Source organism: Trematomus bernacchii, unplaced genomic scaffold (assembly GCF_902827165.1).
Source record: "Trematomus bernacchii unplaced genomic scaffold, fTreBer1.1, whole genome shotgun sequence".
In the NCBI taxonomy this organism is placed as follows: Eukaryota; Metazoa; Chordata; class Actinopteri; order Perciformes; family Nototheniidae; genus Trematomus; species Trematomus bernacchii.
The window spans coordinates 9,921,263-9,941,514 of NW_022987851.1; the positions used below are offsets into that span (position 1 = coordinate 9,921,263).

The 20,252-nt window shown below is 41.5% G+C and overlaps 2 protein-coding genes across 2 annotated transcripts in view; one reads left to right on the forward strand and one right to left on the reverse strand.

The window, feature by feature from the left end:
* The window catches only part of rtn4rl1b (reticulon 4 receptor-like 1b), a 143,908-nt gene extending 132,559 nt beyond the window's left edge, over positions 1-11,349 (reverse strand). Inside the window, exon 1 of the mRNA XM_034113345.1 lies at positions 10,681-11,349. Within this exon, the coding sequence (XP_033969236.1) occupies positions 10,681-10,693 (13 nt within the window). The 5' untranslated portion in view covers positions 10,694-11,349. The remainder of the gene's footprint in view (positions 1-10,680) is intronic.
* Positions 11,350-12,551: 1,202 nt separating this feature from the next.
* Positions 12,552-20,252, forward strand: part of dph1 (diphthamide biosynthesis 1) — a 60,121-nt gene continuing 52,420 nt past the window's right edge. Inside the window, 2 exon segments of the mRNA XM_034113346.1 lie at positions 12,552-12,646; positions 14,220-14,369. Of these exon segments, the coding sequence (XP_033969237.1) occupies positions 12,595-12,646; positions 14,220-14,369 (202 nt within the window). The 5' untranslated portion in view covers positions 12,552-12,594.

Sequence of the window (20,252 nt, forward strand, 5' to 3'; positions counted from 1 at the left end):
TGTAGTAATGCATAATTAGATGTGGTTACATTATAGCATATTGCAGTAATGTTAGAATGACAACGTTTTGACTTCTGGTTTCACATTGGCAAACTCCGCTCTCCTGGGAGAAAGTCCTGTGTTTGTCTGACACATCAAACAGACCCTTTAACAGAGCATTTATAAACATGTGTGCTCATAATAATTATCTGCTTGTTCCTGACAAATGTAAATAGCTTCATCCATGCTGGTCCATGGAAACGGGCAGCAGTCTATAGGTTTAGAGTAGAAGGCTTTTAATGTCAATGACACCATCTGAGACGCAGACATATAGTCCCTCAGACATCATTACAGCCCACTTTATCTCTTATTCCCTTCATACCAGTCCTCCACCCTCCTTTATCATTTTTTCTCCTTTTACCTTCTATTACTTTTTTCAATGTTGACAATGTCAGTGAATTTATGAACTTCCCTTTGACCACTGCGTCATGGGCTCTCCCTCTGTAACCATTCTGTGTTTAGAGAGACATCCAGTTAGACTTTTACAATATACATCTTTGGCCTACTTTGTGGTCTCTCAAAGAGAATGTCTAACATTCCCTGGAGAGTGTAAATCAAATATATAAAGGGATGTAAGTAGAGTAAACAACGCATACTGTCATACTGTGGCACATGTCAAAGTATACTATTGTGACAATGTGGCCAGGTTTTAGTTTGTTATCAAAAGGCAGGGAAGATGGGTTACAAGTCAGATTCAGATCGGTTATATGACTTATCAGCAGCTACAGGAGGTCTCTGTTTGAAAAGTGGCTCTAGAGGATGTTGTGCACTCGGCCTCCTAACTTACAGTGACTGTTAACCTCCTCATCCATCAGTGGGGAGAGCAGCCGTGACACAAAAAACCTGCTTCTTCCATTAGAGCCCTGACATACCCTAATGCCTGTCCTTGTGCTCTCTCCCTGTCTCTTTGGCACTGTATCTCTCGGTTGCATTTATGAAGTCTTCTGCCTCTTTCTGCCTCTATGAAGTGAGCAACTAAACAAGTTGTAATTATACTTTGTGTTACCTTATCTTCCTGCCTGTCTGTTTTCCCTTGATACCCTTTTCTTTGAGGGAAGAGGGGACTCGGGACTCACGTTGGCAATAGTGTGAATTAGCACGCGGACGCAAAGGGATGAAAGACCAGTTCTTATTATGGCCTAAACGCATGAGAACACTTCTGGGAATAGAGATGTGTAAATGAGCTCCACACACCAAGTGCAGTCTTTTCTGGGCTGTTGTTTTGCTCTTTTGAATAATTGACAACGCTGTGCTTGTAAAGACAGGGACAAATCTGCTGAGTTAATGTCCCAGCCAGAGGAGTTTTAGCACCAAACACCATCAATCCCCCCCACATAGAATTGTTACTGTCGTGGCAGTTCATAAATCTTATGTAACCCCAGCTCAGCAATATATAAAGTCAGTATTCCACCGCCATGTTCTGTTTATTGTTTCGCTGGAGAGCTGGCAGCGGAAGACATCTGCTATATTTACCCTCTAGATTACGTTCCATTTTCCAAACAACACTTTAATGTCAGGCAGGTCCCAGCATTGGGGCTGGGGGCATATTAGCGTGATTGCTTAGGGCAAACTGTAGGCTGTTCGAGGCCATCTGGGGAATAAAGAGACTTGTCGTTTTTGTCAGAGTTAGAGCTGTCAGGGGTGCACACATGGCTAAGAGAGTGATCTTATACTGGGGTGTGGGGCAGAGCCTTGGCAGTGTTCACTGTCAGACTGTGGCATCTCTGTCTTCCTCGGCCTCCCATAGGAATTGAGCAGTGTTTGATTGAGGCCTTGAATAAGAGCAGCAGCTACCAAGAACCGTGACATGGTTGTGACTATTTATTATCCTGACTTTTTTTTTTTCTTGCTTCTTTTTGTCTTTTTTTTACTGCAGGCAAGGCAGGATGCAGCTTGCTCTTCAAGGTCCCTTGCCAACGACGGCAGATGGGTGGAAACCTCTCCTTGGAATAAAAACAGCTCTGAGCTTTCCCCTTTTACTCACCATTAAAATAAAAACTACCCCTGCACTGCTAAGCGGAAAAAAACACATCTGATGGTGTTTTCATACACACTGGACTTACTCCCTCTTTAGACCACTCTGTTGTGACATCTGTCCCTATGTTTTTCCAAAATGTGCAGCCAAGAACAAAATGACAAAGTGTTTTGAGAGTAATTTGTTTTCGGAACCGTTTTCAACCTAAACAAAAAGGCACCTGGGTTTTAGCCGTGCAAAGGGAAGTGCTTCATTAGGATGCACAACTGAAACCCTGCAAGATCAAGGTGATTGGAATGTAAAACGACCGGCTACCGGCTTCACAACAGTCTCTACACATTCTTCCTAAAGCAGGGTCTCCCTAGCCACACCTAATGTCATAAAAAAAAAGGAAAGGCATTGCAACATCAGTAAAGGAGGCAGAGGATTTGATGTAGAACAATATACTAACATGCATAAAAGGGTCTTACCGCATGCACCATGTGTCACAATCCACCTCAGCAACTCATTTGAGTCCAGCATGGCTCTGCACTCTTTACCCAAGTACTGGAATAATTTGCTTATCTCTGGCACGCAACGCAGCACCTTGCATCTCTATTGTGTGTTTCAAACCCAGTGTTTCTGATGCAACTTCTAAATGGCTTGAATGGTTTTCATGAGCAAGGGCCAATGCTGAAGAGCAAAGCCTGTAGTGAAAACAGGCAAGTGTCAAGGACTTCACTCTCATTCACAGCAGTAAAATACATAAGGAGAGAGTGTGGCTTAGAACCTTTCTGCAGCAGAAACACAGCATTTGAAATTGACATTTAGAGAGATATAGAGGGTAAATTGAAGTGGTAATTCCAATCAATGCTTAGCCCCATTGTACATTCTTTAATAAGGTCAACACAGGATTCTGCTTCTATAAAATACATTTAGGACCATTCAAAGACAATTGTCAGGGATTTGAATATAAAAAGTGGTGTGATCGTAGAAAAGACCTTTGCCTATATTTTGTGATTACTACAACTCCATCTGTCTCTCAGTCCTGCCCTTTAAAAAAAGACTCATCCATCCTCTCCTCAACAATCTGTTTGATCGTAGAGTGTCCTCCTCTAGCCATTATACAAGACAACATCTGGTGCAAGCCTGTATCCCTACGATTCCCTCTTGAAATATTAAATGCTACTTTCAAGGAATTGTTGCATCATGCCTTAGTTGGTTACTTGGATTATTTTAATAGGAAGTCCACACACTTCGTTTAAGGAGAGCCCGAGATTGCAATGGCACCTCAAATTAGCCTTATCTCCCTGAAATAGGTTAGAGAGACTGGTTTTTAAGTGGTTCTGCAGTTGCAGTATCACAGGCCACAACGTGCATTATCATAGCAGGACAGAATTAATCCTAACAGGCTGCACCAATTACCTGAGCCCTGACTGTTCCCAAAAGTCAGTCTGAGCCGTGACAGAGGTATGAGCACAGATAACATTTGCCAGAACAGACACGGCAGATATTACAAGCACTAAGCTCAGATGTGACTGTGACACTAGCCTGTCTCATTAAAGCCACGGGCTAGGAGGCCGGCTATCCTTGGAGCTGTGGAGCAGGAGATGAGAGTGACAAAGCCTTGGAAAATAGAATGAAAGATGATTGTTGCCCCTTTCTCTTCATCACATTCCCCTCTGAGTGTTTAAATTTCACTCAGCAGCCAGAGCAGAAACTTTCATTTGGAAGCCTCTTTAAGCCTGCATACTCCAGAGACCGAATTAGCCATTGTTTTCACGTCAAACATCTTGAAATAAATGAGTTCTGACTGTGACATGGATGGAGTTTGAGATTAATCTGATGCATAATAAACAAGATGAATCAATGCCAGGAGTCAGATCAGTTCAGACTTAATGTCACACAGACGGGTATGCATGCCAGTGTGTACATCTAATACATGCCTAAGCTCACATAAGTCTAAATTCCACTACATGCTCCACTCAACCCGACTTGACACACTTTTGGTACCAGGCACCTTTAGACATTTTGTTTTTTCAATATAGATGATAACCTCGGTGTAAGCGGGAGATCAGCTGTTAGCGGTAGCACCATCGCTTGAAAGTTCCATGACAACGTGAGACTCGATAAATTCTTTAAACTGGCAACCGAACATAGTAACGTCTGCACTTAAAAGGGCAGTGGGGTACAGCCACTGTTTTATATTAACAGTACAGCATAGTTTTGCAGAATGACATTTTTTATTAATTTTTTTAGCAATAAAAAAAGGGCAAAAAATGAACATGCAGAGTTGGGTTTGTCCAAAATGCCAATGACACGCTAATGACAATCCTCGCACTAATCAGTGGCCTGCAGTGTTTTAACCTCACCTTATAGTATATTTTCAGCTCGCTTGAAGGTGGTATTGAATAGGGCAGGGGTGCCCAATACGTCGATTGCGATCGACCGGTCGATCGCAAAGGTAATGTGGGTAGATCGCATGGCATTGAAAAAAAAAAAGAAAAAAAAAAAGTTAGCCATCCATCCTTACTATGGCATTTGCCACTTGATTGACGTACAGGTAAGCCAGTCTGAGATCTCATCTTTTCTAACACGCAGTTCACCATGCATGCACGGTCAACCGCGCCAGCTGCAAATCACCGGCGAGCTGATTACCTATAGCCTTCCAATTTATACAATTCTACTAAAGAAAGGGTATACAATTGATGTATTGACCAAAAATGTACTGAGTTGTATAGTGCCGTACGGGTTCATGCAGTTATGCAAGGTACACCAACATAAGGTATACTCAGTATATATATAAATAAAGATATGTTTAGCATTTTAATGTAGGTAGATCATTTTGACGTGGTCATTTTAAAAGTAGCTCCCAAGCTGAAAAAGTGTGGGCACCCCTGGAATAGGGTATCAGGTACAGTGCACAACTTTTTCTATGGAAACCAAAAAAGAGCGAGTCGAGTCGAAAGGAACAGTACCGAGCAGTGACAAACCAACTACCAATCTGTCTCTCTCTTGCTTGATAATAAGGATGCCAATGTTCATGACAGATGTTCCCTTCTCCCTTTTTCTTGACCTCTGCTCTATCTTGCAATGATATGCCACTCCATCCTGAGGCTTTTTAACTCTCAATGCCAAAAGGGCAGATGCCCAGGTGTTGGTGTAACTGAATTGCTGTCCTCAGCACACAAAGGCAATGTCGCCTGGGGAGGATGGCTCAGGAAGGGGGAGAGCTGTCAAAGTAACTGGAGAGCACCTGGGATTACTGTCAACAGTCTCCTGGACAGTCTCCCTCTGCCCCTCCCCCACCCCCCTCTTGTCTTCTAAGATCCATGGCATTCTCATTGACATTGACCTTTAAACTCCAATTAGCCACTTAATCAGAAATTAATTATTAATATTAGAAAAACCAACAGGGCTTAGGCTGTTTGTCTCTTTCACCTCATTATCATCCGCTAATGACCATCCATGAATCTAATTTCCACAACAAAGGCGGAGGAGATGACGTTCGCACAAGAATCAGGTGATTTTTTTAAAGGGCAAATGGAGATGGACAGATTTTTTCCCATTCATGTGCTGTAATATTCACCCCTGACTCCCTTTCCAAGTCGGAATGTCCTGTGGATTTAATCACTCAGATGTCTCTTCAGACTGCATAAATAAGGGTCCTCTGCATAAGAGCACTGCACCCACTTCTAAACTCCGAGCCCTCATGCAGTAATTCAGTGTGAAATGGTTGACAGGGAAGAGTGAAAAATGGCTCCCAGAAACAGTTAATGACAAAAAAAACAGTGACATGCACACCAGTCAGTGATGTCTTATCCATTTAGACACACGCACACACACACTCTTGTTAATGATTTGTCATCTTCTGTTTTGTGTCACGTGCTGAAACTGTGCCAGTGGCTTCCATGGAAACACTTCTGAGTATTGGCCACTAAATAAATGGCTTTTGGATTGGAACAGTCTCCGTTGGCTGAATGAGATGTTTGGAATGCACTGACAGAGCCAGGGGTGCATTGTTTGGCAGTATAATAAATGTGATTCTGCTTCCAATAATTGGTAATGTTCTTCTGTCAATTACTCTTGATTGGTAGTCAACAGAAAACCAATGGGTCAATTTTCTGTTGTTTGTTTCCTTATACGTTTAACATTAAAGTGTATGCTTGTAAATCTAATTTCCATGGATACTTGATTCTTTCATTTTAAACTGAAAAAGGTATTTTTTATAAACAAGTGACAGACAGGAGTAGAAATGTTGTCTTCCTCTCAGATATGCTTTCTATTTTTCATGCGGCTTAGATAGATTTAGGGGATCAGTTTGAGGTTTATATTTTTGCTCCTCTCTACATTATCCTCTTCACTTCTCTTCAAACCTTCTCTCCTCTAAACCCTCAGTCATCAGTCCACACTGCCTCTCACACGCACGGAGACACAAGCCCGACTGTAAAGTACAACAATGCAGAGTTGACAAGGAGTGATAGCAGTGGGCTGACACTGTGAGAGGATTAGGAAGATGATCATATGAGCGGGGAATCTTTTTTCTTTAAATAGAACTCTCTCTGGGCCTCGATGATTGCTCAAACTTTGCAACATACTGCAGGGATAGTTGGCCATTTATTGCTCTTGTGCAAATGAATTGTCATATAAAATTACCAGTATGGGGTTTGCTTTGAGGTGAATCCTGTGTCTTCAGAAATACCTGTTTGTGATTAGGTCAGAAAAAGTACCTTTTCTATATATTTTTTTGGTTTATAATGATCCACATAGCACTTGATGTCTGTGAGTCATATCATCCTTTGGTTAAAAACATCTCCCTGACAGAAGAGAGGAGCCCCTTGACGTGTGCAGTCATTAGATATTGTGGAAAACCAGAATTAGAGCTGTGTTGGCTGTAGGGCTGCTCTGACGCCACCGTGAGATAAAGCAGAGAAAGGAAGCTGAAGAGCAGAGGCCACAGGTGTGTGCTGCTTTCTTCATGCTGAACTCATTAATGGCATATCCTGCAAACCTGTCTGCTTGTACTAATAACATCATGAGCAATGTGCTACTTTAACATTGGTGCGTGTGATTGCAGTTGATTTACAAAATATGGTTACGAAGGCTACAACATTTCATAATCACTACAAGTAATTATCTCAGTGTAATGTCAATCAACCGAGTGAACATGGCAGATTAAGCAACCGACCGTGTTGCTTTATTTTAAATGACATCTTAATGCCAGATTGTGAAAAAAGTGAATTAATTAGTGTGCATACGAATGCTGATGCGTTTGCGTGTGTGCACAATCATAAAGCTTGTATGATCTGTTGTTGTGCGCTAAATCCCATTAAAAAAATCATCACGTTAAATGCAAATGAGTTTCCCAATTAAACTTATCTTGCAAATCTGACACTTAAAAAAAGCGGACTTTACCATAATTGTGCGTGCAAGCATGCGTGTGTGTGTGTGTGTGTGTTAAGAACTGAGATTTATGGTTGATGATGGATTAGTTTAGCTCAGGTACAGTATAAGGGTTGAGTTATGGCATTAAAGCTGCTTACTAGTGTTATGCATGTTTTAGCATGTTAAGTATGATGTATATCTTACATTACAGTCAAAGCATACCAGTTTTTCAGAGCATGACATAAGTTTCTAGTACAGGATGAAGATTTACTTGTAGAGAATCTAAACGTTTTTGTTATAAGTAATCCATTGCATGTTTATTTAGTTGCCTACATTGTTAGAGTCACAGGTCACATTGTCCCTGTGTAAAGTATGTAGATACAATGTGAAACTGTTTTGTTTCATATTCAAAGGATTGCGTTCAAAGGTCTGAAATGTCAAATGTATTGGGATATGTTCCTAAAAGCACCAAAGAAATTGATTTTTAAAATAGTTTCGTCCTGTTATAATGACATGCACCCTGCGTAAAGGATTAGAAACATGGGAGTATTCATGTTGTGAGGGATAATCTCAAGCATGTTTCTAGTCTTTGCAAATTGATTTTCATGCTGTTCTTAGTTAATATGAAACAGTGGCTGCCCATGGGAGTGAGAAAATCTATGACATTAAGGTCACCAACACATTCGTAGTAAAAGGCCTAAAACATGCAAAATCAATAGAGTATATGAAAGAAATGTCCTTAGAAAGATTGAAGTAGACAGTATGCTCATCTTTTGGTTTTAGGGTCAAGCACATTGACACAAGTGTTGCCTGCCTGTCTGTCTCTGCTTGTCTGCATGGATCACGCCAAAAGGTGGCATAAAGCAGAAAAAACCCTCAGTTTAGCCCTTCCAATAATCCTGAATAACATGTAGCAGGAATTACAGCACGTAACAGCACGGTATGTTCAGTGGACATCTCGGAGCTGTTCTGACAGATCATCCCTTGTGCCCACTCTATGGCTGACTGACTTTTGAAGGAAAAGAGAGATTGTGAAAGCGAGACAGTGAGATGGACAGAAAAGCCAATAAAAAAAATTGAGTGACAAGTATACTATGCATGGCTACATAAATATACACATGTAACTAGCGACCCGCTCACTCACACACGTCGTTCTAAAATCCATCGAGAAGACACACAATCAGGATCACAAACACCATTCTTACTGTTCAAACAGAGATATGAAGAGTCTGTTGTCTCACCTGCAGTTGAATACACACCATAACTAATGTACATGTTTAGACATATTTGTGGATGACATGGACATGATCACACCTTGTCGCAGCATTGATCCACCTGTACAAACTCACGATGAAGAGATCAGCAGCCGGAGACTGTCAGACAACGTGTGAATCAGAAGGACATCATAAAATCGACATGGCAATAACATGGTAATTAGGCACAACAGGAAAACCATGTGAAGTTATCTTGGGCGGTGCTGCCAGTGTGTGTCAGCTGGAGCACTTTTTTTATATGTGAATGTTGAATAGATGCTGTGCCCGGTGCTTCAGCCAGGCTCCATAGAATGTGTTATTTCAGGTGCAAAAAAATTCAAATTCACCAGAGAACCTCTGCACTGTTCCTGCCAAGGCTGACGCATCCCTGCCTCACTATTGTAGACTCAGACATGCTGGCATACTGAGCACTTTTGGCAGACTGGTGAAATATGTGCTTTGAAGTCCTTTGTCGTGAATGAAGTGATTTTCTGTCCGGTACTGAGCAGCAGTAGGACAGCTGATTCACATATACATAAACCTTTTACAGAGCAGAGATGGAGCATGTTCTGAGTACAAAATAATCAAATCCCAATCACTTCTGTTTTCTCCCATTTAACCCTCAACATAAATGGAAGATGATTGTATGCGTTAGGAAATCGCCTCCTTAAGGAACTGTTGATAATAATGACACGTTGTCAAGAGTAATAGCGTTTACCAGCATGCGCATTAGTTTGACATAAAAAGAGAGACAGACATGTTTGCTCACACATTAAACAGTAAAGAGCTAATTCTGGAACCACACTGTGACTCATGCTAGTTCACACTTCTTATGAATGATGAAAGAGATTGGTTATGAGAACGCAGGTTTAAACAATAGGCCTTTACTCAATGCTGTTATAGCTAAGCACTCATCACCATGGTGTGTTTCGTGTCGACTATTGGAACAGCAATAATAGATCTAACGGCAGTAAAGAGAACATGTTGTTTTTCTCTGCCCCTGAGGCTCACAACAGAAATGCACATAGTCTAAACAGATGGGGTACTTTTCACAAGATACTACAAAATATTGTACAAACATAACACCAACTGATTGTTGTATGATGACCCCCACCAAGCATTTATCTGTGTTTGTGTATGTGTGAGAGATTGTTCTTTTGCTATTTATAAACTGCATGCAAATAACAAAACAGAGCAGGCTTTTTGTAACTCATGACATGCTAGTGATATGCAAGGCTTGGTCTAATGCAGTGGTTCCTTAAGTGGGATCTAGGGACCTCCCAATCTCCCCGAGGTGCTCCAAGGGCTCTAGCAAAATGAGGAACAGTTTAATTTCACTATTATTTCACTCCCTCGATAATGGCTCAATGGGAGCATGTATTACTCTGAAATCTATTCTCATTAGAGATTCAAGTTTTTTTCTTCCCACTGTTGTCAGACACCCAGTGCAGACAGTTTTGCAGCTGTATGGCCAATTAAGGACTATAAAAAGAAAGAAAAGGTCCTTGGGACAAAAGATCAGTCTGTTGTCTAATTTGTATCTCTCGCTCTCCCCTTTCATTTGAGGGGCTAAAGGACTTGAGTATTAATATAGTGTGTGGCCAGTGGAGAATAACCTTGTGAACTGCGGTTTGATCCATCACATCTAGATGTACTGACACACAGCAAATAATAATGCTTCAGCAGAGTGTAATGCTCGGAGATATAGCCTTGTGACCCGGGCGCAACTCATAAACTGCAGTGCGGCATCAGCCGTATTAATATCACATACTTGTCCCCATGTTTCCTTTCAAAAATGAATATTTAATTCCCAGAAATATTCCGTGCAAATTAAAGATGCTCTTCAAATGGCGCATCGTCTTTAATAACACATCTGCGGGGCAACGCGGTGCATTATGAATGTGTCATATTTAAACATGGTGTTTCATAACCGTATAAAGTAGCATTACATCGGTACACATTATAAAGGCATAACTCGCATTATGGCTGCGTTAGAAAATAGCTACAATCGCGTAATTGATTTCGGGGCTAAAGTTAAGACTTACTCACCCCTTTTGAACATTGTGTAGGCCTAGGTGTATTTCGTCTTCTTTCCTCTGAGAATCATCTATTCTTATATTCCAGACTTTAAACTTGCGCGCTTCAGTTTTTAAAGTTGATCCGGAGCTTTCTCGGTTTGCCGTGTGAATGTCAGTTGTCACTCCTCAAGATTTTCTCGCAGTCCACTGTAGTGAGTTGCAATGCAGACTGCACTGACAACAAACAATTATCTCCTTTTCCACAAAGTCTGGCAGACCGTAGACGGACCTTGGAAATTAGTCGACAATCGTTGCAAAACGACCCCTCTGAATTCATCCCCTCGGTCCGAAATAATGGAAACTCCAGTATCTGTGAAGAGCACAAACGCACAGTCCGAAACAACCTCTGATAGCCAACTCCTTTTTGGACGCAAATAACCGAACAGGCTGCCAATCAGTTCTGGGGGCAAGTGGACGATGAACAGCAATCCTCCAAAAAAACACTTAGGCTATTTCATTTCTTCGCGAGGTGCTTCAGAGCCGTTCTAATCGCATATTCGTTAACATCTCTAATTAACATAAGTTTTGTGGATTCACATCCTCCTCTAATGTCGGATTATAAACGCAGACTCCTCGAATCCTCCTTAAAAATAAGACTTCGGTCTCTTCAAAATCGCTTCTTTTTTCAGCACTCCTTTCCACTCGAAATTGTAAAATTTCTCTGATCTCGACTGTGAATGTCTCTCTGCTTCCCAGCTATGGATCAGAGCTCGTTGATGCGATCAAGGAGGGAGAAAGTGTGTTGTACTGCCTCAGCCCCTCCACCGGGCAGCATCCTGCTCCATCCCTCTCTGTCCCTGCCTGCGCCGGGCTGACTGATCCCTGACACCAGAGGTCTTCAAGAAAATATGAAATGACACAACAAGCATTAAACCTACATGTAACAACAATGTATTAAGCAGTAGAAATCAGGGGAAAAGGTCTCAGATGCTGAGCTAATTTTGCAGAGGGAGACAGCTTTCATAACAAAAAAAACAACGTATTTGCTGATCAATTAGCCCCCACCCTAATACATTAGGCTACTTATAGATAAGTTAACGGACTAATGCACTCGAATCCAGTGCATTATCTGGATAATCTCTCTCTCTCTCTCTCTCTCTCTCTCTCTCTCTCTCTCTCTCTCTCTCTCTCTCTCTCTCTCTCTATGTCTCTGTCCCTCTCTCTCTCTCTCTCTCTCTCGCTCACACACACACACACACACACACACACACACACACACACACACACACACACACACACACACACACACACACACACACACACACACACACACACACACACACACACATACACACATTCTGTATCTCTCTCTTACACACGTACACACAATCACACTAAACGTTAATTCAAAAAGACTGCGAAGACAACACATTTTTTATGTGCATTTTATGTGGAAAGCATAACCGAATTAATTGTGTGATGTAAAGTGTACATTATCTTCCCTCTTTCACTTGGTATTTTGTTTTATTTTCATAATCATTTTCACCTTTTGTGTCCTATAAAAAAGAGCACTAAATAATTATAAACCCTGAGATACTATGCAGCTCTCAATGGTAAACATTTGACCACGAAATATTTTATTTTTGCTGTATCCTATTGTATTAGTTTGTTGTTTTGCATTCATTTTGCTTGTGAAGTGAAATTGTGAAGCATCATACTAATAGGTCTTTGCACAATTTATGTATTTAAATTCTTATTTCAATGATTGTATTATTGCCGATGTGGACGATCCAAGTAAACTTTCGCGTCTATCGGTATGATCCTTTCACCCTGTCCCGTTCACTGACATCGATAACATCGGTGCTCGACTTCTCTCCACTGACCTCTTCACTCGATTGGTTTCGCCTTTCTATTCCTCACATGGTTCATGTTTTGGTGAGAAAACATGGCAGCGCTCACGAATGAAGTTCAGATTGTTCCTGCCAAAAAGCCTACAGGTAAATATTAACATTGAACATGTAACATTTAATTCTGGATAAAGACACATATGTAACTGCGATTGTTAGAAAGGCACATCGTTTCCACGCCGATTTGGTGTAGCGTAAGTTTCACACATAGGCTACTTAACGAGCTCTTTGTAGCATTCTGGGGTTATCAATGCAAACCACAAATTGTGTAAAGGTAACCACACGTCTGGGGGTCACGGTGTTAACTTGTTATCCAGCTATGTTTAATACAAACAGTGTTTGTCTCGTAGTTAGCTTCCGACGAGCGTTTAGTGTGTTGTCTCACCAGACTTCATGGGGCTAACAGACAGATGAGTTGTGTATCCTATTTATAGTGTTTATTAAGCATGGTAGGTGTTATTGTCACCAAGAAAATCCAATTAATACGTGACATTTCTCTGATTGCATAAATACATCTTACTGCTAAACATAACATGATTTCATACGACTACATCGTGGTAAAATCACGTTTTCAATCAATCTGCACTTAAAACTGTGTTTCAGCTAAAGACTTTCAAGACATAAAGTATGAAAAAACATAGTTTTGGGTGTGGTGATATACATTTTCTGTTTATAGAAAACACTGGTATATCTTGAACGTCTTGCAGAGACAACAGTCCTGAGTTAGCTGATATTTCAAAAGATAAACAAGGGGCACGTGGAGGCCAAATGGTTTCAACTGTAGGTCTAAATACAGATTGTCAGTCCTTTTCTCTCTGATCAGCAAAAGTCTGCAGGTTATCTCTATCAAATCCATATTTCCAAACATACATTATTGTCTGGCAGAGTAGTATTCGTTCACTGGCTGCAGTAATTACGACAACTACTGTCTTGACTCTGTATCAAGTTTTTTTATTTTTGAAAAAGTAATAATCTTACAAATGAAACACAATACAACTTTGATCAAGTTATTTATTCATCTCAAAACAGTGCCAGCCATTTAAGATAAAACGGTACAAACTAAAATAATGGTATCTATGCCTATGAAAAATTATCCATAATGTTAAAATGTGAATGTTACCCTAAAAATGCTGCATGGCATGAGAGTGTAACCAATGACAAATGAAAAAAAGTGATCTTGTAACTTGTGATCTAAAAATAAAATGTCTAGCTGTAATGTACTTGAGAAAACTACGTCAAGCTCTGCCAGTAAAATCAGAGCTATATATCTATCAACTTTCCCATTTTGCCTAGAATTTCAAGCTAGCCAGTAGCTTCTTAAAAGTTATTAAGATGCTGACATCCACAGATGTGTGGTGATCTCCAATTCCACATCCCTCATACCTTTTGAAGGTGTCATGTAGAGCAGGGAGACACATTTGTACAATTTTGATGTGGAAACAAACTTTCCTGAACTGTATTACCCACCTTCACAGTTCCAATCGAACTTGCAGGACATGTCTGACGCCTGTTTTAAAGCATGAATTTAGCTTTATTTATGATTACTTTAACATAATTGCCTTAAGGTGACTTTTTGCACAATAATCTCAGTTAGGTCTTATAGTTTAAGTGTCCTTGCTTAAACCCTTTGATTACAGCGCTACTTTCACAACTTTCTCCTCAGTCCGTGGACCTCGGCGGGTAGCCAATCAAATTCCAGATGAAATCCTGCAGGATGCTGAGTTACAGGAGGCGATCAAAGCCTTGCCTGCAAATTACAACTTTGAGATCCACAAGACGGTTTGGCGAGTGAGACAAGCAAAATCTACCAGAGGTGAGCTACATTCTTGCAGTTGTAGAATGTTTAATTGCAGAGCTGGAATGGTGTATGGATGGTCTTGATTTTTAGATACAAATCTAGGTTTATAAGGACATTATGGCCACGTTTACACGGAGACGAAAACGAACCGATGTCGATATCAACGATGCCGATGGCTATATTCAGAGCTCTGCTGCCTTCATACAAAAGGTTCAGCGAGCTGCAAACACGTTCCCCTCCACTGGTTTCAACCAAGCACTAAATGCGATGTTTTCCAACCAAATACGGTTGAACTTACACTTCCCCATATTTATTTGTAAGTAGATTCGAAGATACCTGAGTTTCTGACTGCCGCTAGCTGAAGCTTGGTTGGTTGCTAGGTTATTAGCTGGGTGTTCTCCGATAAGGGGCCGGGGGAAACAAAGTTAGTGATGACTGGTTCCATGTTGATTTATTTCAATACAAATTGTTGGGGGGAACTGAAAGGCTATTACCGTACTGGTTACTTTGCAGCCTGGACATTTCCCCGCGGGAACCCTGCCTTCTGTTTATTCTCCGCGGTGGATTTAGCAACATGTAGTTCATGTAGTTCTCCATGTCCACTTGTTGCTAGAGATGTCCCGATCCGATCACGTGATCGGGGATCGAAGCCGATCACGTGATTTTCAAAAGATCGGAATCGGGAGAAAAAAATCGGGGATCCGGAATTTTTTTAATTTAAAAAAAAAAATTATTTTATTTAATGTTACAAAACAAAAATGACCATGTTCACGTCTTAAAGTCATCCTGAGGCCTTAGTTTTGGTTTAAAATTACACAACATCATGTATGTGTTGCTTCTTTTGGGCTTGTTTTCATAGACCTGGTTGCTTATTTCTCTCAAATCTGGCAACAGAGTGGGCAGGGCGCAGTGTCTAATAGTAGCAGTAAGCTAACAAGAGGCTACGTTCAGCTGGTGCCTCGGGAGTCGGGACAGAGAAAATGTCAGGAGTTTGGAAGTATTATAAAATTGAAAGCGAAGGCAGTGTAACAGCCAGATGCAATGTTTGCAAGGCGGAGGTTCCGCGTGGTGGAAAGAACAGAGCTACGTTCAACACGACCAATCTAATACAAACACCAACAACAACACGACGAGTACACAGCGGCCACTCAGGTAACGGCACTGAAACAACCGACACTTTCAGAGACTTTTAAAAGGAAAGAGAAACTGCCCCAGAACAGTGAAAAGGCCAAAAAAATAACAGCCAAGATAGCTGAATTCATCGCGTTGGATGACCAGCCGTTATCTGTTACCTTTTTTTTCTCTTAATGCATTGCATAAAGATCGGATTGGGAAAAATCGGTATCGGCAGATTGTCAAAATCAAATGATCGGAATCGGATCGGGAGCAAAAAAAGGTGATCGGGACATCCCTACTTGTTGCTGATAGTTGTGGTAGAGGAGCTGTAGATTTTGCACTAACATCTGTAGCACGGTCAGTAGCGTCTGGAGCACGAAAGCAACCCTTTGATCCGCCATTGTTGTTGTTGTTGGCGAAACACATCAGCAATGACGCGGGTGACGTGAGGGTGAGCAGCAGAGGTGGGGAGAGGATCGTATAGGACGTACACACGGAGCCGTTTGGCCCCCCAGAGCGTTTTGCAGATCTACCCACCTTTGGAGCCGTTATCGTTTGAGGGCTCCGTTTCCGCGGTTCCGTTACGGCCTCGTGTGGACGAACCATCCATACGATAGAGAACTGTAGCGGATACAACACGCTTCGTCTCCGTGTAAACGTGGTCTATGTAAAGCAGAGCCGACCATGCTTGGAGTCTAACCAGGCCCTACAATCTAAAGTAATTGTGCTTTTAAACTACACAACTGATTTCTGTCAAGGATCTACAATAAATATGTTTTTTTTACAAGGGAATAGCTCTAACTTATAGTAATAATAATTAGAAGAGATGGAGCACAATTAAAAAAATTCTAAGGAGCCTCTGTCTCTAAACCTGACACTGACAACTATTTTATTGGACAACCATACTCTTTGTCTTCTTGATTTAAAAATGTATTTTTGTATGTTTTATGTCCATTCATGTCACAACAAAACACAACTAGTAGTAGATTTACTCACACCTCATTAACAACTACTATGCAAAATCAGCAGAACAGAGTGAATGTCTAAATGCAGGGGGTGCATAGCGTTAAGAATTTCATGTGTTCGAGCATCCATTCAAAATGCCATCCATGAATGCATCTGTGCTTTGACCTACTTTTCCGACTTTATTGTACAATCTGTAACCTGCGAGGTACACACAGGTGTAGATGAAGATGTTTTGAACATTTTAAAGTAAAATGCTTCAATCTGGTATACTTTGAGCACACAATTACTAGAGACCTGATCTAGGGGGTACAACTCTAAAACACCTATATGAAAAAGATCAGTTTACATTTTAATAATCAAATAAGTATGTGAACATAACCAATAACCTACCATAGCCAATAACAAATAAATGTAACTTATTTTATTTTTGTTGTTCATTTATATCTTATTTTACCTAGTTAACATTCATTTATTTATGCATAATTTTGTATCTCTCCAACTTTAAACGATATTTTTGGTTTACTGTCCTATAGTATACATTGGAATGATTTCAAACCTGTTTTTATTTATCCTAATAATTATAAAGGAGTGCCTTGGAAATATGTGTTTACATAATTTGTGGTCAAAACGTTTGAGACCCACTGAGATAACTTAGACTAAAATGAACTATCTAAACACTCAGAGAGTCCTTTACCTCACTGAGCCTCTTATGTCGCGTTTCCACTACACGGCCTCGCTCGGCCCCGCTCGGTATGGCTGGGCCTCGTTAGGACTGGCTCACTTTATGGCGCATTTCCATTACAGTTTAGGAACTGGGGCAGTATCTATAGTAACGCAGTGTAGGCGGAGCCGTGACGTGATCTTCAGAGGACCCCAGAAAAACAACACAGCCGTTAGCTGTTAGCACTCAGAGCTCACAGCTCCTCATATATGTTCAGAAACTAGACAACAGTTAAACAAGTACAAACCACAGACTGCCTGTGTCATGGTGAATACAGTCGCTGCTTTATTTATGTCTGTATAGGCCGTTGTTGTGAGTGTGGACGGTCGGAGCATATACTGCGTTAGCTTAGCCAATCTCCATTTAGAAAACAAGCATTTTAAAAGGTTTTTCCCCTGCCGTCTGTCTGCAGACTTGACAAAGCATTAATTCATGGTTTTTACTAACCGGTATCAGTATGTTGTTACTTCGGCATCATTTTGAAACGTGTATTACAATGAAATCACGGTCAAATATGTCCATCTTGTTGTAGTTGTTGCCCCCTTGCCAGCGACGCTCTCTCTAGTTTAGCATACTCAGCCCGACTCAGCCTCATTGTTCCTGGCCCTAGACCCACGATTTTATGAGGCCAGAAAAACTGTGAATTAGGACCCGCCGGCCGGTACTAGGCCAAGTGGAAACGCAACCAAAGACGGGCCGCTGACGTCACAGCCCTCTTAAACCGGGCTGTGGGCTGTAGTGGAAACGCGCCATTAGTCTGACAGGAGAGCTCTCCTCCACCCTGGTTGTCGAAACATCTACTTCTTATATCCGTTAGCGCAGCTAGCACCAGATTCTAATAACAACAGCGCCGGTACCAGTGCGCCCTCTCTCTCTCTCTCTCTCTCCCTCGCTCGCTCGCTCACTCCCATGCTCGCACTTTGGCTGTGAGCTGCGGGCGCCTGATAAGCCAACATCCCCCACTTTCATCACTTACAGCACCCATGGTACAGGGCAAATGAAAAGTGTAACCGGGGTGAAAAGGGTGTTACATTTACTTAATTATGAATGTTGTTACATCAAGGCCAAAAATTAGGATGAGCACCAACGGTTTTCCCCTCCCAGAGCTACCAGCGCAGCGCCCCCCAGATCTGGCGCCCTAGGCGACCGCCTATTGGCGCGTTTCCACTACAGCCCGCAGCCCGGTTTAAGAGGGCTGTGACGTCAGCGGCCCGTCTTTGGTTGCGTTTCCACTTGGCCTAGTACCGGCCGGCGGGTCCTAATTCACAGTTTTTCTGGCCTCATAAAATCGTGGGGCAGGGCCAGAGGCAACGAGGCTGAGTCGGGCTGAGTATGCTAAACTAGAGAGAGCGTCGCTGGCAAGGGGGCAACAACTACAACAAGATGGACATATTTGACCGTGATTTAATTGTAATACACGTTTCAAAATGATGCCGAAGTAACAACATACTGATACCGGTTAGTAAAAACCATGAATTAATGCTTTGTCAAGTCTGCAGACAGACGGCAGGGGAAAAACCTTTTAAAATGCTTGTTTTCTAAATGGAGATTGGCTAAGCTAACGCAGTATATGCCCCGACCGTCCACACTCACAACAACGGCCTATACAGACATAAATAAAGCAGCGACTGTATTCACCATGACACAGGCAGTCTGTGGTTTGTACTTGTTTAACTGTTGTCTAGTTTCTGAACATATATGAGGAGCTGTGAGCTCTGAGTGCTAACAGCTAACGGCTGTGTTGTTTTTCTGGGGTCCTCTGAAGATCACGTCACGGCTCCGCCTACACTGCGTTACTATAGATACTGCCCCAGTTCCTAAACTGTAATGGAAATGCGCCATAAAGTGAGCCAGTCCTAACAAGGCCCAGCCATACCGAGCGGGGCCGAGCGAGGCCGTGTAGTGGAAACGCGACATAAGTCGCCTATGCCAAAAATCGGCCCTGCCAGTACATACAGTGGCAATGTCAAGATTTAGCAAAAATACACCTTTATTGAACATACAGTAACACAAATACTACAAATCCACATAACAAACAATCAAAATGAAAAAGGGTCGCCACTTATTATTATTTTAATAAAAGAAAAAAAAGTTTAAAAAAAAGTTTTTTTTTTGGGTACCTGGCTGGCGCCCCATAGCAGCGGCGCGCATATTTCAGCAGCGGCGCTGCGCCGCCGCTATTTGTATATAGGGGAAACACTGGATACATATTTGAGATGGTTTGCATTTAGGCTTGTGGTGATTCAGAAAAAAACCATTTGTATTGTTGTGCTTTGCATGTGTTGTTGAGAGAGGCTTTTCAGAAACACTTCCATTTTCCAGTGTCTTTTGGAGTCAGTACACACTGAATGGTTGAGGGGGGCTTTTAGCCTTATTTGATCTTCAGGGGGGAAGGGCATTTCCTCTATGAATTTTTCTAATGTGTAATTGACAGAGTTAGAAAGCTACACTCTACTCAGCTCATAGTGCTCAAACACAGATGTATTCTCACCATCCATTCAACACGCATGTTTTTGTAAAGTGTAACTACAAACAAATACAATACATTGTATATTTTTTGTACCCATTTTGTATTCTATTTATTCACTACAAAACTAGGCATCAGTGTAATTTACCTCTCTGTTCAGACATCATATCTTTTGTTGAGATATATTTTGTTTGTTGGATTGAATTCAGGATGAGATATGGGTCACTTAAAGGGAATAATTTGATCTTTGCAAAAATCTTAAAGAAATCTACAGCAGCACAAGGCCTTGAGTGGGAATGTAGCCTCCGGACTCACTGAGTGTGGGCACAGCGGGGGGCCCACTGACAAAACTGTTCTTTATTCTGTGGTCTATTGCAACAGGAAAAGCAATTTAGTAGCTCTAGAACTGCCTACAGTAACCGTTGATGATAGTGTTACATTGTTTTATAGTCTTAACCAGTTCGATTAGCAAAGTTAACAACCTTCTTCCATTATTAGGTAATCATAAAACATGTCAATACCACCAGGAAGCTTTGAAGAGCTCAAGTCAGTCCCATAATAATTTAGCACTATCAATATAGAGCAGTCAAAATGACATAATCACGAAGGATACAAGGATCATGGAAAA